The following is a 26,958-nucleotide window of genomic DNA, read 5'->3' on the forward strand; positions in this document are numbered from 1 at the left end:
ATAAAATAAAACCATTTAAGTGCAACATTATACTGTATATATTAGGTGTATTTATGGTATAGGCCAATAATGTTTAGTTGCTATGGTGTTGGAACATGTCCTGTCTGCATCAACACTGACCTTTCACAAGGCAACGCATCTCACTGTGCACGTTTGCCACTATATCGTGTGAATTCTCAGAGAAATGTGTTGCAGGTGATGGTGCAGAGGTAGTGGCTGCTGATTAATACTCTGTAGGTAAAGATTTGAGTCCCCTCACATATGGCCAAATCGAAAAATACATAAAAATAATTTTACCAATTGAGCAAATCAGATCACTTGAAAAAGGAGGGAAAGAAAAATGATCGAGAGAATGAAATAATATGGAGAAAATATTTTTTTTAGGGAAAATGGAGGCAGAGAAAATAAAGAGGGAATAAAAATTGAGAAAATCTAACCCTAACCTAACCCTATACTTTTCTCTACTTCCATCTTTTCGATTTTTTATTCCATCCATCATTTTTGCATACCTCCTTCTCCCCCCCCCCCCATTAATATACTATTTTGCCCTAACCCTAATTTTTCTCTACCTAATCCCAACCCTAACCCTTACCCCAACCCAAACCCCAATGTTAACCCCAACCCCATCTCTCCATTGCTTCTATATAACTCCTTCTTTTCGATTTTTTATTCTCTCCATTATTTTTCTCTACCTCCTTTTCCCCCATAAATATTCGCTTTTGACCTCACCCAAACCCTCATTTTTCTATAGGCCTACCTAACCCTAACCCCAACCCTAGCCTCACCCCCAACCCCAACACCAACCGCAACCCTAACCCTAATCCAAATTTTCATTCACCCAAGTCCAATTAATTTTCTATGGGTACATAGGAACGCTAACCTTAACCCTAACTAAGGTCGTAGAGACACACCGTGAAGATCTATCCCCTCCCCACTCAAATGACCACAGGCCTACCAACGGCACCAGACATGACCGGATGTGACCACCGAGTAAAAGTATCATTGTTCTGTCGATAGGACCTTCCAGGGACTATAATTCAGGGTCCCAAATGTAGCTTTTACCTGAACCCGAAACCCTTAACCAAACACATCTTCTTAGACTTGTCTTCTTACATGTAACCCGGAAATTTTAACTTTTGCAAGGTATCGTTTTCATTGTTGAAAGAATAATAATAATTTAACAGCAGGAAATCTATCTAGGTAATCAATAATACGATTGGAATAATCAGATTGGATCTAAATCTAACTCATAACGGAACGAGATTCTCATCCCTTCAACAGCTGGGAGTCAGTAGTGGTAGTTCCCCTTCTCGGCCAGCAGAGGGTGGTGTTTAGATTAAACCAGTGGAAGTTCCCCTTCACGGCCAGCAGAGGGGGATGCTAAGGTGAAACCAGTGGAATTTCCCTTCTCGGCCAGCAGAGGGGGGAGTCTGCTCCTGCTGGGACTGATAGCTTTGAGTCAGCTGCTGCTGCTGCTGCTGCTTGGACTGATAGCTAGGAGTCTGCTGCTGCTGGTTGCCGTAGATTTGAGCCAGCTGCCTGAGCTGAGGAAGACACGCATAGATGTCCACACACAACACACACACACACACACACACACACACACACACACACACACACACACACGCACACACGCACACACGCACACACGCACACACGCACACACACACACACACACACACACATACACACCACACACACACACGTCCCTTTTGTTTTGAGATTTCTTATTGTTTTCATGTTGTTTTACATGTTTGTTATTTAATCACCTTTTTTTTTTTTATAGTGCGATAAATTAATTGTACATTTTGAAAAAATGTTTCCTTTCTTTTTTTTGGAAATAAATCATGGTTAATTTTAAGTAAACGAGGACTGACATTTTTTAAATGCGGATAAGGGCGTGCGTGGGCCCTGAGTTTAACTCCAGCCAAAGTCTGGGAATGAACAGAAGGTAGCCTACCAAGGTGATGAAGAAATTAGGTCAAAGGTCACCATTGAAACAGCAGTATAAAGAAGGAAGGAGGTTCTTTCAGGTCGAAGGTCACAATGTTGACCAGACAGAAATCAGTGAGACCAGACAGAAAACAGTGGGACCAAACAGATACCAGTGAGACCTGAGGGATATTCCACAAAGCCTGTTTTATCACATAACCGGGTAAATTAAGCTAGGGTTTATAGGTTTTCCGTTCCAAAATGAACATGGTATGTTAGTTACTATCGAAACATATGCTCTGAATCAAACCTGGTCGGAGCAGGTTTTCCCGTTAGCTATTTGAACCAAGCCTTAAACATAGCAGGAGTGTGGTTTTTCCTTATAGCCACATGCTAATGTTAACTTCAAATTACACTAGAATCAACTATTTTCTATTTTTTAACAAAGTCTGGCAGGCTAAACGCCCGATTCTGAAACGCTCCGACCTAGGATTTGAAGTTGCGTGCAGGACGGACCAAATACGCGACGCTCATGCAACGTGCCGCGGTGGTGATGGCTTGTGAGATGATGGCATAGTGGGGAACTGCTTGGATGACTTTGAAGTAGGTCTTGGTGATGTGGGTGAGTGGAGGTAGGTTTTGTGTGTTGGGAGCTGGTTGTCTGTGTGGTGTGGCAACACGGCTCGCCCCGTTCCAAACAGCAGACGATTCTCAGCTTACTTAAGCCACAATGGCACTTTTGTTCCAAACAAAGTACTTTACCAAACAAAACCAAAAACAGCTTGGAGGAATCCACGGTAGTGATGTTGCGCTTGATACAAAGTGTTACATCTCCAAGATGTAAGCTGGCTACGTCTAGGGGGAATAGGGGCACCATAACACATATTGACGTCAAACTGAGGAGGAACAAAAGTACGCCACAAACGGCAAACTAAAACACAGGTGTATTTATTAGAAATGTATTATAGGAAAAATGTGCCAAGGGGAATGGGGAACTATAAGCGGAGCCAAATCAAAGAAAGCAAAAATAAAGTGACAACTACTAGTGAACACACAACCTAGGCTAATACATACAGAGGGCGGTCCCCGCTTCTAACCTGATGTGATAATATAGGAAAACTATGTGATAGTTTAATCCCAAGGGCATCTCACCTTTTCACCCAAACCCCTATGGCGTACCAAGCCCATTATAAATAAATGTCCAGACAGACAACGGAGTGGGTTACAACGGGGAGACGGGTGCAAGATATCAAGGCCTGATGACTGCACAACAACATCACACTCAAAAGGGCATCCGCACACACATTCTCGGAGTACTTCTTGTGACTAATCACATGGTTGTACCCCTGAACAATCAGCGCCCACCGCAGTCACATAAATTCCATCAGGTGAGATTCTCGGCAGGCAGCCAAGAAAAAGGTCAGTGAATTTAGAATATTCAAAGAAATGGAAAATGAACGGCTTGAAACGTTTTCGGATTTCCCCAGTAATCCTTCCTACACCACTCATTAGGTGGGGATTGAACCCCTGACGACCGGGTGCAAGCCTGACGCGTTACTTCGAGACTATCTCCCTGATTTTGGATGTGCAGTCAATATTACATTTAATAATGTTACGCTTAATAGTACTTATTCATTCAAAAGATCGGCGACTTTATTGGCAGGCGGCCTCTCTGTTTTTATGAATCGTTGTTCCCTTATTGAGTTATTATATGCTTGTACTCCTCATAGACCTCCACATGTAGCCTCTGTTCGCCGCTGGAAAAGATCCCGCTCGGTCCTTTTTGGACATTTGATCCATGATTAAACATTCACGGTTCTGGGCTGGTAACATATCTCGTGAGCGCGCGTGAGCCATGATAACGTAAGCCTGGCTTGAACTAACCTGAGCAAGGCGCGGCTGAACTGGGAGGACGGAACAGCTTTAGCCTCAAGTGGAAGTTGGAGTTAGTTCTAACCGGGCTTAATCAACTAAGCGCCGCTTTCGTTAGCGACTTTGATGGAATACCCCCCAAGTATGCACGTTGGGTTTTCAAAGGACATTTTCTTAACGTTTACTTCAGTCCACTGGCAAGGCTGATAGACTGATCTATCCAGCACAGATCTAGGTGGACACGCCCACTAGTGATGTCATATGGGGCAGATTTTCGAAACGGCTTGTAAGGCTTGTCACACTCGCACCTGGTGGTTTAATATGTCTCCTTTAATCTAAACAATGAACATTTGATTCAAGTTTGTTTTTGAATGTCAAAAGTAGAAGAGATCATAAAATTAGCCTCCTGCACACGCTTTAACCAAATGATACACAACTACAGTTTCCTGCAAGGAAAAACGACAACAAACAATATTAACTGTTTATCAACATCCAAAATTAATCGTACAAACCATCATGATAGGTATGAGATAAAACATGATCTATTACTTTGTCAATAGTGTCAATTTACTGCAGAAATCAAATAGCTTAAGAAGAATGAGATAACAAACGTAATGGTATAATGAACAAAACACATTCATGAACAAAATGCAAGCTATTATTAAAGTGTAATCCCGGCCGAAGGGTTAATTGAACCCAGGGTCTTTGTTTTGGCATGTAAACTTGTCAAATAAGCCCTCCAGATACTTTTTTTTCATTGAAAATCGAGTATGGAGTTTGCCCGGCGCAATGTTTTGCTTCCATGTTATTGGCTAGGGGCACAGCGAACGCTTTCATATCGGCCTTTTTTTACCACTAATGTAACTCAAAATACCACCAAACCTCTGCAATTGCATGATTAGGGTCCCTTCACATAAAACGAAGCGTCAACAACTTAGTTAGCGTAGCGGGTTTTCCAATTCTGTGCCTTACCGGTAGGTCAATGTTCCAAAAGAGACGCAAACAAATTCAAAACTTCCAAGTATCAAGAGGGGAGACCGTTAAGTAAAATTTGTTGGCGTCTCTTTTATATTATTTACGGTAGCCGGTAATCGACTTGTGTTGACTTCCTGGAAACATGGACCTACCGGTAATTGCACAGACTTGGAAAACAGTCTTTTTTTAATAAACTCCCGTTACGCTAACTAAGTTGTTGATGCTTAGTTTTATGTGTAGCGACCCTAATAATGCTACTGGAGAGGTTTGGTGCAATTTTGAGATATATTAGTGGTCAAGTAGATGCAGATATGGAAGCGTTCGCTATGCCCCTAGCCATAACAAGGGGGCCAAAAATTGCGCTGCGCAAACTCTATCCTCGATTTATAATGGAGAAAGTATCTGGGGGGCTAATTTGATGTGTTTACATACCAAAACTGTGAGCCTGGGTTCAATTTTCCCCGGAATTACACTGGAGAGAGTGGAGAAAAGCAGATTCTAAAATCAGTGCTCATATACGTCAATCTTTTGTCCTGTTGTGATGCAGGCTCTGAACACCACTGTGAAGCATTTAGAGAATCTGAACAGACCACAGATGTTATTACATACCCTATACAAAAAGCAACCACAATACTGTAACATAGCCCCTCTTTAGCGGTCTTAAATATAGGCATACTAATATTTAATAAAGACAAAAACAAAACAAAAAGTAAATTAATTTAGAATATTTCCGAGCAGGGATCAAAATCTTAACCTCCACACATTTACATTTAAGGCATTTAGTAGACGCTTTTATTCAAAGAGACTTACAATTGGTTTCAGAGCAATACACATTGGATTAAAACAAATTAATGTTTGCATCGGAGAGTGAATTATACATGGTTTATTGAATATATGAAAAGTTGCTCATTGTGCTCTATATTTCTTTAGGGCTGTGTGTGACTGTCTTACGAATGTAAAATATGTATTGCTCTGCAAATACATCTTGGAACATATATAACAACATTACAGTGCTGGAATAATGTAAATAAAAAAGGTGTATGTTATGATAAATGAATTGGGTGTGTGTGTGTCTTGTTGCGACCATGTGAATATTTTCCTAAATATGTTCCACATAGTTGGCAGGGAACAGGCCTTGTTGACCATCTTTGCTGCAGCCACTCCACCAGGCTTCGTCCACCGTCTCCACATCACTGATGATGTCGCCGGGTTCAAAGGAGATCTCAGATTCGTCTGCTGTAAAAAATATATATGCTAATACATAAAAAGTCTGACAGACATTTACAAAGTAGGTATATGGGACAAATAAAATGCATGAAAGAAATAAAGAAATGACAACGTACCCGCTTGGTAGTCATAGAGGGCCTTCACGCACATTTGTGTCTCCATAATTTCCTGAATGACAACAAAGGAAACTATGAGTGGGAGTATCAAAATTGCTCTGAACAGTACAAATTTATGTTAAAATAAAAAGCGTTCTGTGCGCTAAAAGCTTAATTTTCTTTCCCATGTCACCGAACAGGAAGTGTGCTGATGTAACTCTACCTCTTGTCCATTCTCATAAACCTCCACTTTCTCTTTCTCCTCCTTCTCCTCCTCCTCCTCCTCCGCCTCCTCCTCCTCAACTTCCTCTTCCTTCTCCTCCACTTTAATGTATTCTCCCTTGACGGGTTCGAGGTGGTAGCACCCAGACAGCTCTGGGGAGCTGAGCTCGGTGTCCGATGGACTTAGGGATCGTTCTGGAGAAAGTGCATCAAAACATTCAGGCTTAGGACAGTAGATCGGTTGTTGTAATAATATCCCAATACGATAGCACTTTATTGTCAGAGCAATTCTGAAATTCGTCTTGCATCCCAGCAGCTCTATTTACAAACATCAGACAGGACCCACAAATACAATTTAAAATGCATACATTCATCATAACATTACAACAGACGACAACATTATGGCCCATCAGCATGCATTTGGTCTGGGATTAAGTGCCTGATTCAGTTCGAGGATTGACTGGTGAACAAAAGAGTGCTTTAGTTGGAACCCTACATCTCATAATACTAAACACGTGCGTTTAAAACATAGCAGGATGTAGGGTATTTAGATAATGTAGTGTGGTGTACTATAGTATATCATAGTATAATAAATGATAGTATCAAAGGTCTGTTTAAAAATATAATTTAGAGGCAGACCTATGCCGTTTTCTTCCACAGTGTCCCCGTTTGTGAAGCCATTGGTTGATACAATCACCGTAGCCTGTGAGATTTGCTGTCCATTCGTTTCCGTATCTGCAAAAAAATAAAAGTATGATATGCTATTTGCAATTCTATATTCTTAGAAAAAGCACCTTACAGTTAAATTGAAATGATGCAAGATGAGAACAAGAAGAGAACACTGTACCGGCCACTTCTAGCCCCGGCTCTTCCTCCAAGTGGACCAACATGCTTGACTCTTGCGGGAGCAGAGCACAATGCTGTTGGTCGTTCCCCAGTTCTTCATCCTCCGCCCCCCCGTCTTCCGCCTCCATCACTATTGGTCCTTCCACAGCAGCCTCTGGTTCTGTGTCCGATTCCTGGGCCGTCGGCTCCTCTCTCTGCACTGCGACGGGCTGACAGTGCGGCGGGGCGGTAGGAGGGGGTCGGGGCTCTGGCGCGGGTTCATCTTCACCCTTCCCTACTTCATTCTCCTCTTCTTCCTCTTCTTCCTCCACCAACACAGCCTGTGCTATGTAGCATGAGTCCAGCTCGGTGTGCACCGGAGTGGCAGCATGGAGGTCTGGAGGGGGGACACAGAGAGAAAAATGTATTCAGTGACGTATGAAAGCGGCATAAAGCTAAACCAATCCGGTATCCGGATTGACATTCAGGTTCCCCACCTCTGTTGGGCTGTGGACTGACGGGAAGTGGCGCACTGGGTGCCTGTGGCACTGGGTCCACCTCAACCTGGACTGGGGAGAAGGCCCGGACCGCCCACGCCTGACCCGGGCCGAGGGCCTGGGAGGCCTGGCTCTCGAGTGGTGTCATCGGCGTGGTCTCCCCTGCGTGGGCGGGTGAGGCGCTGTCGTCTCCCGGGGGACAGGACGCCAGGAGCGAGGCGGGGGGGGCGGACGGTTGCAGCGGGGCGGGGGACGTGGCGATGGCGGTGGCTGGGTCGTCCGACGCACTGTGGCGACGGCGCTGGTTGTGGGGGCGCAGGGTAACCCCGGGAGACGGAAGGCTGGGCGGGGCCGAGTCCGGGGGACCGGGGTGCACGGGGGAAGGGGGCGGGGACTTGGCCGGGGGCGGGCGGCTCTGGGGCGAAGGATGGAAGTCGGGGCTGGTGGGCGGGGGCGAGCGGAACATCGGAGAGGCGGGCCCCCGGGAGAAGGGGGAGACGAACGGGGGGCTGCGAGGGGAGCTGTCCTCGGGGGCCTTGGAGAAGATGAAGGCCGTGTCCGTCAGGCTGCGCTGGTAGCGCCGTGCCGGGGGTCTGCCTGCACACAGCGGGCCCAGAGGAAAGAGCATCAGTACCGTGAGGATGTTCAACACAGCAATCTAAAGGTGGCGTATTATCCCACCAGGTGTGAGTGTGATTAGCTGTTACAAGGCGTTTTGAAAATTGGCCTCTTCTGACATCACAAGTGGGCGTGTTAAAAACTGCAAGTTTATTCAGCTTCACCTCACCTCCACAAGGGACACCAAGTGGTGATTCAGGGTAATCGATAGCTCCTCCCACTATGAATAGAGGCCTAGTGAGGCCTTCAGCCCTTTGTTCTCACCACAACTGAGTGTGTGAAGGTGTTTGCCGTGTGTCTTTTGAATTCCCTTCACTGTAAGTTCCCCTTTACTCATTGGATTTTTTTTTTGATTTTTTTATTTAAATATATATATTTAGATAGTAAAACATTAAGTGAGCAACATGCAAAGACACACACTGTAACAGGATCTATGATATACTGTGCAGGTTTAATAGACGGAGACACTCATGTTGTGGGTGTAGCCTTGGGTACTTTATTACATGCTTGTTTACGTTACAGGTGTTCACCCCTAAACCTTCCCCAACCTCCTTACAGGTTCCTACGCGTATCACTACACACACAACACACAGAAACCAGTAATGTATTAAACAAAAAAATAACAAACGGGCAAGGCAACACACACTGTCGCAACCCCGATCGTCGGCGGCTGGGATTTCCAAAGGAGACGCTCCAAACAGTGCGTTCTCCCCCTACTGCGTCTCTCCGACTCCGCTGTCTCCCCCGTCTGGTGTGTGGTCGGTCCTTAAGAGGCCTCTCCCGTCTCCCTCCCCCAGGTGATGTGTGGTTCGACCCCCCCAGTTGGATCAGGGTTGCCACACACCCCCACCCTTAGCTGCAAGTCGGGGACCCCCCGGGATAGACCTAGGCAGGCGTCCCTCCGGGACAGTGCGTCTGCGCGTCCGGGCCGATGGACCACCTGGAAGTGGTAGTCCTGCAGCGCCAGGAACCAGCGCGTCACCCGGGCGTTGGTATCTTTGGCATTCGCCATCCATTTCAGGGGGGCGTGGTCTGTGACTAGGGTGAAGGTGCGTCCGAGGAGGTAGTAGCGGAGCTTCTCCAGGGTCCACTTTATCGGCAGCGCCTCCTTCTCTACGGTAGAGTAGTTTCTCTCGCTGGCCAGGAGTTTCCGGCTGATGTAGGACACCGGGTGCTCCTCGCCTGACCGGACCTGTGACAGGACCGCTCCCACCACCTCAGATGCATCGGTGTGGACGACGAAGGGGAGGTTGAAGCCCGGGGATGATCAGGAGTGGCTCGATGCAGAGGGCCTGTCGGAGGCATGAGAACGCCTCCTCGACCTTCTCCGTCCACTCCACTCGGTCGGGTAGAGCACTCCACGTCAACTCGTGGAGGGGGCTGGCCAGTGTCGCGAACGCAGGGATGAACCGTTTGTAGTATCCCACGAGTCCCAGGAACGACTTCACCTGCCTCTTCGTTCTCGGCCGGGGCCAGGTCCGGATGGTCGCTCGTCCTGCGGCTTCACGCTGCCCCTCCCAACCCGATAGCCCAGGTAGGACGCCTCTTCGAGGCCCAGGCGGCACTTCTTGGGGTTGGCCGTGAGGCCGGCGGCTCGGAGCGCCCCCAGTATGGCACGGAGGTGGTGTAGGTCCCAGGTGCTGCTGTGTATGACGATGTCGTCTATCTAGGCGGCGGCGTACTCCCCCCCAGTCCATCATCCGTTGGAAGGTCGCGGCAGCCCCATGCACCCCGAACGGGAGGACCGCGTACTGGTACAGTAAATGGTCCTCCCGTCAGGGGTGACGAACGCCATCTGCTCTCGGGCCCACTGGGTGAGGGGGACCTGCCAGGATCCCTTTGTTAGGTCCAGGGTGGTAACTTCTATTAGCGGCATAGGTATGAGGGGATTCCGCACAGAGGGTCTCGGGGCGGTGCGTTGGCACTCAGGGCACGCCCGGCAGTATTCCTCAACGTTCTTTTTCACCCCCGGCAAGTAAAACCGGTTCAGTATTCTATCCCTCGTCTTGTCCATCCCCAGATGGGCCCCCAGAAGGTGGGTGTGGGACTTTGCTCACGTATGGTCTCGGAACGACCAACTGTTCCGCCTCCTCACCCCCCCTCTGTACCACCCTGTACAGCAACCCCCCCCTGGTGCTAAAGTGTGGGTACTGCCGACCACTCAGCGAGTCCCGTGATAGGCCCTCATGGACCTGTACGTATCCCCAGGCGATTCTGAGGGCGTTTTCCTCCAGCTGGGCGGTGGCGAACTGACCTCCCCTTTTGGCACCTACCCCGTCGGCCAGGGGAAAGTCGGAGAAGTCGACGAGGGGCCAAAGTCTCCCTCCCATTGGGAGGAGGTGTCTGCTCGGAGGCGGTCATCGTGTCCGGGGTCCCCAGGGGAAGGGAGACCGTGGACGAGGCGTGTGTCTGCCGCACCGCCTCTCTCGGGGGTCTGTTAAGGAACTCGTCAGAGTCGGACCGGGATGGCGCGGGAGGGGCGGCCATATAGGCGGGCCGACTACGCAACCGGCGTGGTCTGATCCGAGGTTGTCAGTGTTGGTGCCCGAGGCTCGGTCCCTAAGGGTCTTGGGAATCGGTCCGTTCGTGGGACCAGCAGGTGATGATCTGGTTCGGGTTAGCTGCCGCGCGTCGCTCGGTCCGTGTCTCGTCCCCTACGGGGGCCGGGGTTGTCCCGCCGCACAGCCGCTGGGTGACTTGGTGATTCTCCAAGAGCTCCACGAGGTCGTTCACCAACCTGGGTTGGTTCCCGGAGGCCCAGCGTTTGGCCCCGGCAGAGCTCGGATGCAACGGTCAATTACCAGCCGGTCCAGCAGCGGGGGGCCCTCCCCCTCGACGAGCCACCGCTCCGCCAGGCGGACGAGTTGCGAAAGCTGGCTTCTCACCGACCCCCGTGGGTCGTAAACCCAGTCGTGGTATCGTTGCGCCTGGGCTGGCAGGTTGTGTCCGTAATGGGCCCGCTTGAGCGTGGGGTAATGGGCCGCCTGGGGCGGGTTGAGATCCCGGTAAGCGCGTTGGGCGTCCCCGGTCAGGAAGGGCACTAGGATAAAGCCCCACTGGTCTGGTGGCCACCTTTCCCAATCCGCGGTCCGCTCAAAGATCTCGAGGTACGCCTCGACGTCATCGTCCGGTCCCATCTTGGTGATCCGCTTCGTGGGGACGGCGTGGGCAGGTTCCCGTCCGAGCTGCTCGGCCATCCGGATCATGCATCGCCGCAACACTTCGATCTCCTCGTCCTGTATTGCGGGTTGGTCACCTGGTTGCGTCATGGTCTGCCGAAGGATCGCATTGCCTGCATTCTCCACCACTGTGGCAACCCCGATCGTGCTCAGGTGCTCTTCATCTCCTTAATTTGCAACGGCCGGGTTGCCACAACACACACACACACACACATCTCGATAAAACTGAACAGCCAAAAATTAAAACCTAGATAAAAATAAACAGGAAAAAGGTCAAACACAAAGTACTACAGACGGTCGAACACAAAGCCATGCAGAAGGGTTAAATAAACATAATAATATGTAAAATATATATATAGTGTGGCAACCCCGATCGTCGGCGGCTGGGAATTTAAAAGGAGACGCTCCAAATGGGGTTGCGGGTCAACGGTTTTTATTCGTTCACCTCACTTGTAAAAAAGGTCAAACAAAAGAGAACAAAGGTTCTTCTTCTTATGGGGTAAAAAGGGTCAGTCTCTGGCTCTGGTCTGGCTGCGTGGACGGCGCTCAGTCCTGGGGGGAAACGTTTAGGCGTTACTACGGGTTGGTGCGTTCTCCCCCCCCTGCGTCTCTCCGACTCCGCTGTCTCCCCCGTCTGGTGGGTGCTTGATCCTTAAGAGGCCTCTCCCGTCTCCCTCCCCCAGGTGATCCCAATGTCCGTGATTGCCCGGGTGTGCTTGATGCGTGCTCCTGCGCCGCCATGCTGAACGGCACATACCTCCCTCAGACTACCTGTCCACGGAGCTGGCGTGGTTCGACCCCCCCCAGTTGGATCGGGGTTGCCACAATAGTAAAACAATAAGTGATAAACACACAAAGCAAATCACTCCCCCTGTCTCCTGAATATGAATCTGATACTGGTCTCATCAGAATGGGAGATCGACTTCGAAGAGTGGAGACACTTGATTTTGAAAATATCCATCCAATTGTATTGGATCCAAAACCTCCCCTGACCAAACTCATTATCAAGCATTATGACGAGAAACTGCTCCACCCAGGCTCAGAACGTGTACTGGGCGAAATGAGACGCAGATACTGGATTCTGCATGGTCGCCAGGCCATAAGACAGCACCAACACCAGTGTCCAGACTGTCAAAGATGGAGAGCCAATCCAGTCATTCCCAAAATGGCAGACCTTCCTCCAGCCCGCCTTAGATTTTCTAAGACCGCCTTCTGGTCCACAGGCATGGACTGTTTTGGGCCTTTCACAGTTAAAGTAGGTCGCCGCTCTGAAAAAAGGTTGGCCATTCTATTCAAATGCTTGACAACTCGCTGCATACATATCGAGCTGCTTGACAGTATGGATGCAGATACCTTCCTGATGGCCTTCAGGAGATTTGTTTCACGCAGAGGGAAACCCTTTGAACTCCTCTCTGACTGTGAAACTAATTTCAGAGGAGAGGCAGAGCTGCAAAATGCCTTCCAGGCCATGGCACCAGATTTAAAGCAGCAATTGGCCCACACACAGGGGAACTTTCAATTCAATCCTCCATCTGCCCCACATTTTGGCGGAAGCTGGGAACGAGAGATAAAATCAATCATAGTGGCCTTCCATGTTGCAGTAGGAAACCAACCAACAACGGAGACAGTCCGACACACAGTCATGGTTGAAGTAGAAGGTATTCTGAAATCAAAACCTCTCGGATACATCTCCTCTGACCTTGCTGACCAAGACCCTGTCACACCAAATATGTTGCTGATGGGGCGGCCAGACTCCTCTCTTCCTCAGGCAATCTACTGTGGAAGTGAACTCCTTCGCAGGAGGAGATGGCGCCACAGCCAGATCTTAGCAGACCATTTCTGGACAGCCTTTATTCACCATTACCTTCCGAACCTTCAAATCAGGCAGAAATGGGAAACTGACAAAGGGAACATGGAGTCAGGTCAGGTGGTGATGGTAGTTGACCCCCAATATCCTCTTGGCCCATCGGAAGGATAACTGAACCCTACCCTGGAAAGGACGGAAGGGTCTGCAGTGCTAAGGTCATCCTTAAAGGCCGAGCATACATACGCCCTGTTTCAAGATTAATCTCAGTTCCCGGAAATCACAGACGAAGAAACGAAATGAAACGCATTTGCTGCACAAATCCGGGAGCGGCTGTTAGAAACTGCAAGTTTATTCAGCTTCACCTCACCTCCACAAGGGACACCAAGTGGTGATTCAGGGTAATCGATTGCTCCTCCCACTATAAATAGAGGCCTAGTGAGGCCTTCCCCCCCTTTGTTCTCACCACATCTTCACCACAACTGAGTGTGTGAAGGTGTTTGCCGTGTGTCTTTTGAATTCCCTTCACTGTAAGTTCCCCTTTACTCATTGGATTATTGTTTGTTTAAGAAATGATTGTGATGGTTTAATAGCTAATAATTAATTAATTACCTAAGTTAATTACCTAAATTATGTTATGAAGGCTGTTATGAAACCTGGGTGGAGCAGTTTCTAACAGGGCGTGTCCACCTGGATGTTTGACGGATGGATGATCGACGTTTGCTGCAGTCCACTGGGTAGGCTGGTAGACTGATCTATCCAGCACACATCTGAGTGGACACGCCCACTTGTGATGTCAGAAGAGGCCGATTTTCGAAACGTCTTGTAATGGCTAATCACACTTGCACTTAAGGATGAATGACCACACACACACACACACACACACACACACACACACACACACACACACACACACACACACACACACACACACACACACACACCTGTACCACTGCGGGGAGATGTGGGGCTGAGGGGGCTCTTAGACGAGGAAGAGAGCTGTCTGAAGAACTCCCGAGGGTTCATGGAGCGCTGGGAAACCAGGACTGCTGCCTCCTGCAGGTTCAAGGTATATCATAGAACAATAAGAGACACAGTTCTCTACAGTATGGTCGACTGTTATTACTACTTAATTCAGTTGTTCATGTTGCACGATATATGAGAAGATATTGCATTACTTTATAACTAATCCTAATTACTTGCCTAGCAAGCAGACGAATCTGCGAGATGTTTTTATTTGCCCTGGCATATATGACTGGTCATTGTCACAGTCATTGTATCTAATATGGGGGGGTTCGATTTGATGAGTGACAGTGTACGGTCGGAACACCACTGTGGCATTTTCTAGAACAACTTAGATTATTGCCGCCGATTGGTCACCTATTTCGTAGCTCTGGGAGGTTCCAGCCTAATAGGCCTTTGTGAATTGGTCTGGTGATTAGGGCAGAACGATTAATCGAATTCAAACCAACATCGTGATATAATAGAACGCGATTTGTAAATCGCGAAGGCTGCGATACTGACTGGAGTTCAGCATAATTAGTATTTATTTCTCTTTTACCATTCAATAGTTAAATAACGATTTTATAATATCAATTCATCTCAAAAAATATAGGCCTGGCCTAAAGGAAAAAGCAGTTAATATTTTGACTCCTTACAATGTTGAGTTGGTCAGCCTATATAATGATTTATTGCTTGCTTAGTGAATAATACAGGACATTAGGAACTTTCAAAGAAATATCTCATAATAAATCGCAATCACAATATTGGTTGAAATTATCGCAATTAGATTATTTTCCAAAATCGTTCAGCCCTACTGACGATGTCAGGCTACCTCATTATGTTTAATGTAATCCTCTTCACAGCAATCATTCACTTTACTTTTTTGGTATTTTGCCCAATAATTGCTGGCAGCTTTTTCTTGTGTCTATTAGCGATACCATTTCATTGAGCCAACAAGGAAAACAATCACTCTGAAATCATTATTTTCTTTTTCATCTGATTTCTCATTCTTATCATTTTACTGAAACACCAATTTTCACTGACACTACAGTAACAATCATTATTCCCTGTTATGTATTATGTAGTAATTGTATGCTCTTTGTGTCTTTAGTTGTCTGTCTTGTTTGTATGTGTGTAATGTTTTTGGCATTTTGTTCAGGACCCCTCGAAAATGAGATGGTACATCTCAAGGGGTTATCCTAATAAAATAATTTCAATCAAATCATAAAAACAAGTTCACTCTTTTTACAATCAGAGGACATGTGACAAGGAGAAAAAGGGGCTTTAGTGAAAGCACATTGGACAGCGCTGTCATCATGAGGACGTACCGCTGCCATCTCTATGGACTCACTCCTCTTCAGACGGGCCCTCATGTTGTCCTCATGCTCCCTCTGCTGCTGCACCTGCCAGCAGGGGACCACACACTCAACGTACGCACAACTAATGGCCTAGTGGTACACCTACAGAGTTTCTCATGTCTTCACATAAACCTGCACACACGCACACGCACAAACAGACACAGACACACACACGCACAAGAGAACATACATATCCACCACATTGTCTTGGGAATCTAAACTATGAACTCACCCATCTTGATTTCTCATGCCCGCGTAACTCTTCTTCTTTCTGTGCCTCTTTTCTCCTGAGAATTAAACATTTAAAAATTGGTAATGTTTATCAATAATTAAGTTTTATAATTGCAGTGGATTTACTCTTTGATTCAACACCTTTTGTTATTTTTGCTGACCTTTTTATTGTGCTCACTTAATGTATTACACAGGGCAGCCAGTAGAGGGTGCTAAATTAACAAGAGTATGAACTCATGGTAACTCAGTAGCTTTTCAAACCTCTGCTCTTCAATCATCTGGAGCTTTTCGTTCATCTTCCTATCTCTCTCATCGGCTTCCCTGCGTTCGTTCTGAACTCTTTCCCTCTCTAGACGCCTTCTGTCCTCCAACATACGCCTCCTCTCCTCCTCCTTTCGCTGCTCCTCCTCGCGCTGAGACAAACGGTCCGAGAAAAAAGGGGGGAAAAATGTGACTCATGTACTTTAAACCGGTAGTCAGTAGTTTGCTGACCTCAATGGGTAGCATCCTTCCTGCCGGATCACATTTCAATGATTCCAATTGTGGAGTACATATTAGGAGTTTCCTTTCACCTCTGCACATGCCCAGAAGGAGTCTCTGTTGATTCTCCTCATCTCCATAGCAGCGTTTGTTTTTCTGTAGTTGGTGCCCTGAAAAAAACAAAAATGTGTGATTTTACTATGGTCCTCTGTCTCCCCCTAATGGACAAAAAGGACATTGCAAGAAACCCACCACTGTCTCTTCTTTCTCTGCAGACCGGGAGCTCCTTCTGACTCGCTCCATTGGCGCTCGCGCTTGAACTTTACTGTGCTCGGCTGCGATCAACTCCTCTGTGACATCGTCCACCTTCTCTGCACTGATAAACACATGGGACTCCTAGGAACAGAAGAACATTGGGAGCTGTGAGACATTGCTTAAATCCTGACTTGAGAGAAGAAGAGTGTGTCTCTATCTCTGCATACACAAATGTATTTGGTTTATGAGCACATCTGTTTTATATGGAGGAATGGATGGTTTGTTTCTCTTTATGTTCTATCTTTCTTTCGTTTATTGTGAGGCATACAGTGTTGATTTCATTGGGGCATCACCCACAGTGTGTTGAACCTGAAGGCACTGTAAACAAAAGCATAGGAGCAAACTAAGACACCATCACAGGAGGAGACTGAGTGAGCACAGCGTAATGTGGAGAGGCCCGGGCTGTTCTGAAAGTAACGGCTGACCCAGAAAGCAGGACTGTTTAACCCGCTTCAAACGTGTTCAGGTGCATTCATCAAAAACGTCCACGTTTTCCTTCCACACGGTTCCATCTGCAAGTCATGCATCCTGGAGATAAAATAAATACTGTACTCTCCAGTTCGTTCTCCCCTCTCCACCCATTTGTCTTCCCAACTTCTCCTACTTTCTTCGATTTCTTCCTTCTTTATTTATTTTTATTTTTCCATCCAACGTCGTTCGATTCATGTTTTGCTAATAAGGATGTGGGGGACTGCCCTGACAGGAGGAGCTGCCCAGTGGATGGTGATGGTGGTGGTGGTAGGCGTGGTTAAGCGGTTGTTAATGCCTGTTCATCTTATTGGTCTGTCGTGTGACCTCACCTTAACCCTGCTCTGTCCTCATGATCACTCACCGAGTGTCGAAAGTGAGGCACCTTCTCGACCATGGAGGGTTTTTAGGCTAGGTTTTCATTTGTGTGAATTTAATCCAACGCTATAAACTCAAGCGGCTCATTCATCGGTCGGTTGCCAGGCTCTGAGATCAACAAACAAAGGTGCGTTTGTAACCGATGGCTCCGGATGACTGAGTGATTCAGAACTTACATAAACAATGACAGATCCTTGATATGTTTCTTCTTTGTCCTTCAGTGGCCTAAAGCGACCGCATCTTAGTGGAGATACATCAGATCAAACACACTGACACACAGACGCAAATCCAGATTCACATCCAAAGCATCCCACACACACAGGTACAAAGAGCTGGGAGCTAGTCTTGACACACCGCACTCACTACCAGCTGAGACCTGTGCTGTAGGAGGGATGGTTGGATGGAAGAAAGTAGAAAGAAAGAAGAATGGACAAACAAACTCAGAAAAAAAGGGTTACGGTTAGGGTTAAAATTAAAATACCAAAAGTTCCCCTCACACAGGGGGTTGTCCTATTATTAAAAACATTCCATGCTGATCCCTCGTACGAGAACTTGTATTTTTCTGAGAATATTAATAGTATAATATTTTGTTGGGTGATCTCCTGTCTTCATAAGGCAACACAAGAGCGGCCTAAAGCCACACACTCCCCACGCTGTTATCCTGCTCTTCCCCGAAATATGAATAATGTGAATTCTGTGTTCTGAAAGTTCTATGAACCTTCAACAATGTTGTGTAGGTTCTCCCACTACTGACAGAATAGTTTAAATATCCACTCTGGGCCATCTAGGACTTTATTCTCTGGTTCCTCTGTGATGTAGTCGCTGTGAATATGCTAGAATGATGGTTTTCTATTTCATTTGGAAAGGGTGCTAGAGACTATTCGTCGACTGCTACTATAAACTCCCAAAACAGAAGTAAACATGGACAATATAATCTGACGGTATCATGTAAAGGATGCTGTGAGAACAAACGTTGGTTGATTTATCAACATACATACACATGTAACAAACAGAACATATTTGGGGAGATTCCTAAATGCGAGAGGTAAACACGATTCCTGCTCTGACTGGCTGCTGGTTTTGAAAGGCGATTTCTGGAATCAAATCTTATCTGGGGAACAGTAAGCGATTTATTTTCATTGCTACCAGATGGTGTTTGCAGACAGGGGTATGACACATCGCCTCGCATCCTATTTCACCGGCATTCCTTGATGTCTGAAAATAACTTTGAAACAGAACGATAACGGTGGGTTAAGTGCCAAGTGCTCAGAACGCTTTATCGCCGACACGTTTGTGTCTGAGAGGCGGCCCGAACTTCACAGGATGAGGAGAGGATCTTCCAGTCAGCATAACCATGGGGTTACACAGTCCCGCTAATGCTCAACACATGCTGCGGCCGTGATGTCTGCACGGGGGAATGTGTGTTCTATCAATTTGAATCAGCCTCAGCTAATAAAAGACAAGAATAGTCAAGTTGTGTGTGTGTGCATGTGTGTGTGTTTCTGTTATCAGCCTATTGTGAACCAACCCACCAAAACAAAATTTAATTCTGACATTAATATATTTAACACACACACACACACACACACACACACACACACACACACACACACACACACACACACACACACACACACACACACACAAACACGCACGCACACACACACACACACACACACACACACACACACACACACACAAACATACACACGAAATGCATAGTTTCGCCTCAAGTCCTATTGATGTCTTTAGTTTCTTTCTTGTACATATAAAAAAATGCATGGGAAGATACCAGATTCCAGAGTGCAGTCTGTCACAGTCCAGGTCCCAAAACCACTCCGCTCTCTCCAGAGTGCTCCACCGCCTGGGGTTTTGCCTTTATATGGAAACGGGTCAACCATGGAGGTTGACCCGAAGGTTAAGCTTAACCCCTGAACCAACCCCAGGTTAAATATGAAGTGAATGCTAAATCAGAGGCAGCCAACAAGCGCCTTGACGTCAATCGCGTTTTACTGCTACTCTCACAGCTTGAGCTCGATTCACACGTCTACTAACAAAACATGAAACGCAAATTTTTTGAGGCTTCGTGTTGTGTTTGAATGTTTCCAGTTCACTCCATTGCCAACATTTCCCCGGAATCGTTTCTTTCTCCCACTTCCCGCCGCGGCTGTCACAACGAGTGTGGCAGCTCTGAATTGGGGATTCGTCTGTCACCGGGGGCAACGCAAAAGACACAATGGCCCTTCCACCAGAGCCCAGTCCCCCTCAGCCCCACTGTCGGGATGAAAGCACGGCGGACGAGAATAACCGCACACTGACACAACCGACACAACAGGAAGCGCAGAGCAGGACAGGAAACACTCTGGAGACAATGCAAGGTAAACTTCCGTGTGTAAATATAGTGTTTTCATTCTGTGTATGTCCCTCTTTAAGTCGGAATTGGAAGTGTCGTGAAAAATACGGATCGATAAGAAGGAATGGAAATGGGAGTAGCCAGGTGGCGTGTAGTAGCTACGGCATACAGCCTGGCTATTGCCAGACCAAGCTCAATGGTAGATTGCACGTTGGTCTAGGGAGGCTGCTGCCATTTTCTGCAGCACAAGAGGCGTGATCAACGTGCCTTGTTCCACTGACTGTGTACACAATTGGCCGCTTGCTGTCGCTGACCTGTCGTCATTGTGTTGAACCAGCCAATAGTGTGCCAGGGGGAGAAGCCAGCTTGGTGATTGGCTCCCGCAAAAACATATCAGAAGCAGAAAGAAATGCATTGCTCTCCTCCAGACCATTCTGCAAGGCGAATTCAAATCGCCGGCAGAACGGGCTGGGGGTACCAAGTCTATCCGGCATACACTTGAGGCATTGTGCGTGTGTGCAAGTTTCCATCCCCAACACTGAACCTAACTGTGTTATTCTGTGTTATCCGTTGCCGTGGAGATGGTTTCATCACAACCCCAAGGTGAGTAACTCAGGGCTATCTGACCAAACAGTGAGTCGGCGGCTGAATATCGAACCTACCTTGAAGAAGTTCCTGATGGCGGCCATGTGGTTGGAACATTCCGTCCTGCGGTATTCATCCACATTTTGTCCCATCTACAGACACACACAGAACCCCATCAGACCCCTTCACACATATTCCATAGCCTCTATTTCAGCAGTACCGTAGTACTGCTGAAAAGTAAAGTAATGATACAATAACTTTCCAAAAATGTCAATAACTATTCCAATCTATACCAAATCTAAAAGTGTGTGTGGAGATGGCTGGCTCAACATGTGCAACAGGTGTGTGCAGCCTCAACCAGACCCAGAGTCCAATCAGACTCTGGTCAGGAGAGGCTGCTTGAACCAGCCATCATCCACACACACTCGACAACATTTAAAACACATCATTTCAGAGCTGCAGGAAGAATGCATTTATCCATATGCAAGGCCATAGATTTGTTTGCATACTTCAATAAGCAGGTTTGCTCATGTGAATTGGCCACAATCTTCAACCATGTATGAGTGTGATAGTTTCATCCTTTTGGTATTATTAACATATTTCTTATCCTTTTAGTGATTTCTTTGAGCGTGTACTGATATTTCACAATAGTTAAAAAGTTTTAAGTATGAATCAATATTGATTGATTGACTTGAAGTCTGATGAGCACATGGTTAATGTGGGTGGTCCCTATTGCTTGAACTCACCCAGCTGATCATAGCGATGCACGGGCCTCCTGTCTCCGCCGTCCCGATTCTGCAGAGACCATACTGGGGCTTGGCCATGTGAAACTTTCCTGCCAGCTCTGCCACACCACCCGCTGGAGCGATCAGAGAGCCACAGGGGTATATATAGGAAGGGCAGGGCAGAAGATGGTATCAAAATAAAAAGGAAAACTGAAATATACTGAAACCATATTCAATATTCATTAGGAGACAGATCAATAAAACTCAGATCAAAGTGAAAGTGATTTATTATTTGTGTCTCCGCTTCCAGATAGTCTGCGTCTAAACTTGCTTATGAGGAACACGATTCCTGTGTTATGTTCTGAGCTATCTTACCTCCAGAGTCTGCCAGTTTGAGCTTGTTGCTGATTCCTTCATATGTGAACAAAGCCCTGTGGACAGAGAGGCAGATGAGCCGACGTCACTCAACAAAAAAGAGCACAGGAGAAATTGTGTGTGTGGGGAGCCTGGATAAGCTTTGCTCACTGTGAATCTATAACAACAACAATATAAATTGTAACATACTGTATCTTTATGGAAAATTCCCCAGCAGGTTGACAGCCTCATTCACCATGTGTTACTTCAATCATTGTGATCATAATTACCCACACAAAGATGCACGCACATGCACAAACACAGAAAACCACAGACACATGTGCAAACCTCCCCCCACCCAAACATTTGTGTGTCTCACATACATTTGCATATACGTGTTTGTTCTTCAATTACACGTGGTCTCTGCATCATATCCAGACACACACACACACTTTGTCCATACAAAGCAGTCTTAATTATTCAGGAAAAAATGTCTCTTCATTTGTGACGCATGCCCTCATTTCATTTGCTCCTTCTCTTTCTCTCTTGTTCTTCCATTAATCTCTCTCTCTCTCTCTCTCTCTCTCTCTCTCTCTCTCTCTCTCTCTCTCTGTCTGTCCTTCAACCCTTGTACGTCCGCGGGGCAGGGAGACACAGTAAGGCCCATTCATGGTGTTGGCCTCGCCGTCCGTGGGCTCGCACCTGAGTGTTCAGTCAGGGCTGTTCTGCGCTACCGTTTCCGACATGTGACAGGAAGAAACCTGTCCCCCCTGCTCTTCAGAGTCAATCAGGCTTTGTAACATAGCAACCGTGCAACAACACCACGGCTGTCAAGAGCTGCATTTTCAAGGGTTATTTTAGATTAAAAAAGTAGAAAGTAAATTGGATGAATGAATGCTATTGAGCATTGTCAAGCAAAGACCCACCTATGCTCTGTAATGCAATGTCTACTATAACTATTGAGCTATTTAGGAGATGCTGTAATTCAAAGCTATAAACAATGATTATTTTTTTACAGGTCATTCGTGGGCGGATAGGGATTTCAAGTCCTGAACCTTTGGACTCCCATCTGAAAGGTTATGTGTTGAGAAACCCAATAAAAAAAAAAAATTGAACGTAACATCTTTGTTCTACTTTCTTCCCCTTATCAGCGTTGAGCATTTACCAGCAAGCAAAGCAACGCACGGAGCAGACAGCCAACGTGATCCTTATTCAATCCTCATTTCCAAGCAGTTGGGGTTGAATCCTGTCTGCAAGTGACCTAGAGAAGGTAACATTGTCACCTCTCGACTGCTCTTTTGGCTTGAATCGTGATTGAGTTCCTCTCTGAAGAGCAGTCAGGGCTGTGTCGACAACATCTGGAACAAAGCATCAGCGCAGAAGGTCATGAGTCCCTATTACAACAGGCCAAAGGTGAGCTGTCTGTGCTTTCATCTGAGTGCATGTGTTCCTACACTGAAGCACATTCTCCATGCATGTCTGTACCACTGTACTGACACGCCATCATCAGATGACTGAGAGGGAGAGAGTGAGGAACAGAGGGAAAGAAAGAAGGAGAGAGAGAGGGGGAGAGAAAGAGGGAAGATTTTTCCTACTAAATAACATTTCCAAGGGCAATGACCTCTCAAAGGCATCTATACAAACACGTGCAACCATGAACAAAGGCTGACAGCACGTCTGAATAGCCTTTCTGAATCACACTGATATTATTTGTTCTACAATTACGCTCTGTCTGTCTAAAGGCCAGAGAGCAACATAAATCAGTCCCAGTGTGTCTGCGTGGGCTAGTGGGAGGGGGGATACGCATCTAGATGTGTGTGTGTGTCTGTGTGTCTGCATCCAGGCGTGCCTGAGAGTGTGTGTGTGTGTGCGAGATCCACACACATACACTAACACACATAAGCAGGGGCACAATGAGCATGCTGTATTAACAGTGCAGGAAAATAAAGACTGGCAGAGTATGAGTGTGTGTCTTTATGATGGGGCGGCAGTAGCTCAGGAGGTAGAGCTGGTTTGCTGGTAACCAAAAGGGTGCTAGTTCGATCCCCGGATTGTTAATCTGTCCCTAAGCAAGGCACCTAACTCTAAGTCGCCTTGCATTGCTGTCACTTCCATGGGTGAATGACTGGGAGAATGTTAGGCAATATAGTAAAGCACCTTGGGTAAAAGCGCTATATAAATGCAGTCCACTTACCATATCATATACATATGTGAGTCTGTCAAGCCGACTTTAGTGTACTACCATCCGTGTGTTGCCATGACCACCATACACGGTAACACGACTGTTATTTTGAACCATAGCTACATGCCATTCCGATACCTAGCCACATGCAGTAGTAGCATGATTCTGAGTTCTCTCCTCCTGATCATTCACACCACAGAGTCTGCTGTGGAGCCCATATCCGGACCTGAGGAAGGAGCTTATGTTATACTGTGATTAGTCCTGGTGGCATTCCTGAAGGTCAGGGTCAAAGGTCGCAGGGCCACTGAAGGAGGCTTAATTTCATGCGCATATTCTCCATCTCCACGGGCTGGGCAGCCCACGGCTGGAGCTGTTTGGCCTCTTTGTTCCACAGATAGCATCATAGGAAGTGGGTTTGCATGATGTAATTAGATGATATTGTGTCCATGATTCAGCCTAAACGCCTGAATATACTTTTCAAGATAAGAAAACGTCATCACGTGCAAGATAAAGCATGAATGGCCATCCAACGAAAGAATGAGCACAAGGATAAATGTATGATGTTATTTTTTAGTTTGTAGTAATACGTTGGGCCAGTATGACAAACATACTATTCAACTCTTGCTGAAGGTTTCACATCTGTGTGCAATATCACCTTTAAAATAGGGAATAGATTGCAGTGCTGTTGCTGTTGTTGTTAATTTTGTTGTTACCAACAAGAGAATGCCACAAAATCTGAATGGTAAAAACAAAGTGAGAAGCCATGAGCTTGAACGTTTGCTGGGAATTACAAATCATATAAAAAGAAAAGTAGGGTATTTAAACGTTGTTGTGGGTGAGTCAGAGGACAGAAAGGGGAGGGCAGAAAGAGCTGTTCTCCTTCACACATGTAGGTTTCCTGTGGTATGCACTGATGAGGAAAACAGACTCCTTGTCTCTCTACAGGCCACCTTCCAACCGGGCCAGGGAGAGGAGGAGAGGGGAGGGGGAGGAGATGAGGGGAGGGAAGAGGAGAGGAGAGGAAAGGAGGAGAGAGCAGATGGAAGGAGAGGGGAGGGGAGGGGAGAAAGAACAGTGAAGGTAAGAGTAAAGTGCTCCAAACACCAATGCTCAAGCGAAGAGAGCAAGCAGCAGCAGAACTTTTGCTTTCAAATAGAAGGCACATTAAATCCCATCCAATCTCATCCAGATGACTTAAACAGATCAACAACACGCATTTAAAACTGTAGGCGGAAGCAGAATAAATATATGCCTTGCACTCCACAATGGTTTTCAGCTCTGACTGCGGTTAGGAAGGTTCATTGACCAACGTACGAGCGGGATAAAAGTGAATGTGCTTTAAGTGTGCAGTTTGTACATGTGGTCCTTGTATGTTTAAGCCTTAACAAAGAAAGAATAGTGGAATAAAGACAAGGGGAGAGAGAAGGGCAGAGAAGAGAAACCCCATGCAGAGAGAAAAACAGACATCAAGGCCTGAAACATTGGTCCTGCAATGTATTTCAATCAAATACACACGCAGACACTCTGTGTGTGTGTGTGTGTGTGTGTGTGTGTGTGTGTGTGTGTGTGTGTGTGTGTGTGTGTGTGTGTGTGTGTGTGTGTGTGTGTGTGTGTGTGTGTGTGTGTGTGTGTGTGTGTGTGTGTGTGTGTGTGTGTGTGTGTGTGTCCACTACCACACACACATTGATTCTGTATACATAGATAGTACACACAGGGTAATTCAAGTGCATTGCACAGACAGGACCAAGCCAATAACAGCAGGGTGGGTTTACTTTGGAGGACACCTGAAGCCAAGAACCTTTCCTATGATAAATGTAAACAGTGATCTCTCTCTCTCTCTCTCTCTCTCTCTCTCTCTCTCTCTCTCTCTCTCTCTCTCTCTCTCTCTCTCTCTCTCTCTCTCTCTCTCTCTCTCTCTCTCTCTCTCTCTCTCTCTCTCTCTCTCTCTCTCTCTCCAGATGATAAGGATCTTGCTTAGCCTCCCCCTGTTCAGTGGATTCATTTGTCTTTGAAGTCTCACCTTGACGTTTTACTGCACAGGCCAATATTATATATTTTTATATATTTAATTTTTATTCTTACAGATACAATCCATGGCTCCCATCCTTTTAGTTCCAGCCAAAGAGGAATGCAGAGGTGAAATCACTTCATGCCTTTATGAACTTTAATATATGAACACTTTTTTCCTTCAAACATGAAGAGATCTATGCGTGCTGCTGTCCATATTCAACAAAACTTTAGTAAAAATTAGTTAACCGTCACACATGACAACACATGAAATCCAAAGGGGTTGCCATTACGACAGCTGTTCACCAGCATGTACCTAAACAACACAGAGAATATTGTTAGTGTGGGCATTGTTAGTGTGTCCTCGTATAGTAACTTAGAAACGTGACTTTTTCTGCATGTCCACATCTGAGTTTACTTAGGCACCTGTCTCAGGAAACATGTATAAAAACATACATATATATATAAAGGTTTCCTCAACCTTTCACGCACACAAGCGATATCTCACCTTTCTGTTTCCCATTAGTCAACTACACTGGGTCTGGATGTACTCTCTCTACCTACCCAGTCTGTCTTCTTGACAGAAACACCTTGCGGGCCGGTACGGGATTGAGTCATTTAGTCATTTGTTGCCAGCAGGGGAGGAGAGAGAGATTTAAACACATGCTGCAGATAAAATGTGCACACACACACACAGAGAGTGCGAACGGAAAATGGATGGTGCCTGGGAAATGTACACCGGAATATATGGTGAGACTGGACTGATCACTCCACAGGCACAGATCAAAGATCTCCCCAGACAGAACCCTGCAGTCTTTCTCCCTCTCAATGTCTGACTCTCGTTCTCTTTGCTTGGGCTTTTGCTATGACTGGTCATCGTTTTATCTTACCTCTCCCCATCATTTCTTCCTCTGTTTCTTATTTAGTTGGGGGTTCCTTTTTCTGTTCTCTCTCTCGCTCTCTCTCTCTCTCTCTCTCTCTCTCTCTCTCTCTCTCTCTCTCTCTCTCTCTCTCTCTCTCTCTCTCTCTCTCTCTCTCTCTCTCTCTCTCTCTCTCTCTCTCTCTCTCTCCCAGGTGCTACATTGAATGTATATCTGTTTCTCCCTCGACAGCCTGGGATGGGCCGGGGATGGCAGAGACATCCCTAAAACACCCTATGATATGTCTCCTCCTACCCATAAAACCCCTGTCAATCTGTCAGTTGAGGAAAGCAAGCACATGCTTTTCCTTGAATTTCCTTATAAGCGCTGACCCTAGTCCCTGGAGACCTACCC

At 46.5% G+C, this 26,958-nt stretch overlaps 1 protein-coding gene across 1 annotated transcript in view; it reads right to left on the minus strand.

The window, feature by feature from the left end:
• Positions 1-2,870: 2,870 nt before the first annotated feature.
• si:dkey-40c11.2 (drebrin-like protein A) overlaps positions 2,871-26,958 on the minus strand; it is a 36,935-nt gene continuing 12,847 nt past the window's right edge. The window contains exons 2-17 of the mRNA XM_056592237.1: positions 21,517-21,572; positions 21,163-21,275; positions 20,494-20,568; positions 16,570-16,713; positions 16,410-16,487; positions 16,099-16,250; positions 15,839-15,893; positions 15,577-15,651; positions 14,191-14,302; positions 7,973-8,242; positions 7,646-7,888; positions 7,171-7,545; positions 6,963-7,058; positions 6,325-6,518; positions 6,123-6,174; positions 2,871-6,015 (exon numbers count right to left, since the gene is read on the minus strand). Coding sequence (XP_056448212.1) covers positions 5,879-6,015; positions 6,123-6,174; positions 6,325-6,518; positions 6,963-7,058; positions 7,171-7,545; positions 7,646-7,888; positions 7,973-8,242; positions 14,191-14,302; positions 15,577-15,651; positions 15,839-15,893; positions 16,099-16,250; positions 16,410-16,487; positions 16,570-16,713; positions 20,494-20,568; positions 21,163-21,275; positions 21,517-21,572 — 2,227 coding nt within the window. The 3' untranslated portion in view covers positions 2,871-5,878. The remainder of the gene's footprint in view (positions 6,016-6,122; positions 6,175-6,324; positions 6,519-6,962; positions 7,059-7,170; positions 7,546-7,645; positions 7,889-7,972; positions 8,243-14,190; positions 14,303-15,576; positions 15,652-15,838; positions 15,894-16,098; positions 16,251-16,409; positions 16,488-16,569; positions 16,714-20,493; positions 20,569-21,162; positions 21,276-21,516; positions 21,573-26,958) is intronic.

The sequence above is a fragment of the Gadus chalcogrammus genome, chromosome 6 (assembly GCF_026213295.1).
Source record: "Gadus chalcogrammus isolate NIFS_2021 chromosome 6, NIFS_Gcha_1.0, whole genome shotgun sequence".
NCBI classification, from domain to species: domain Eukaryota; kingdom Metazoa; phylum Chordata; class Actinopteri; order Gadiformes; family Gadidae; genus Gadus; species Gadus chalcogrammus.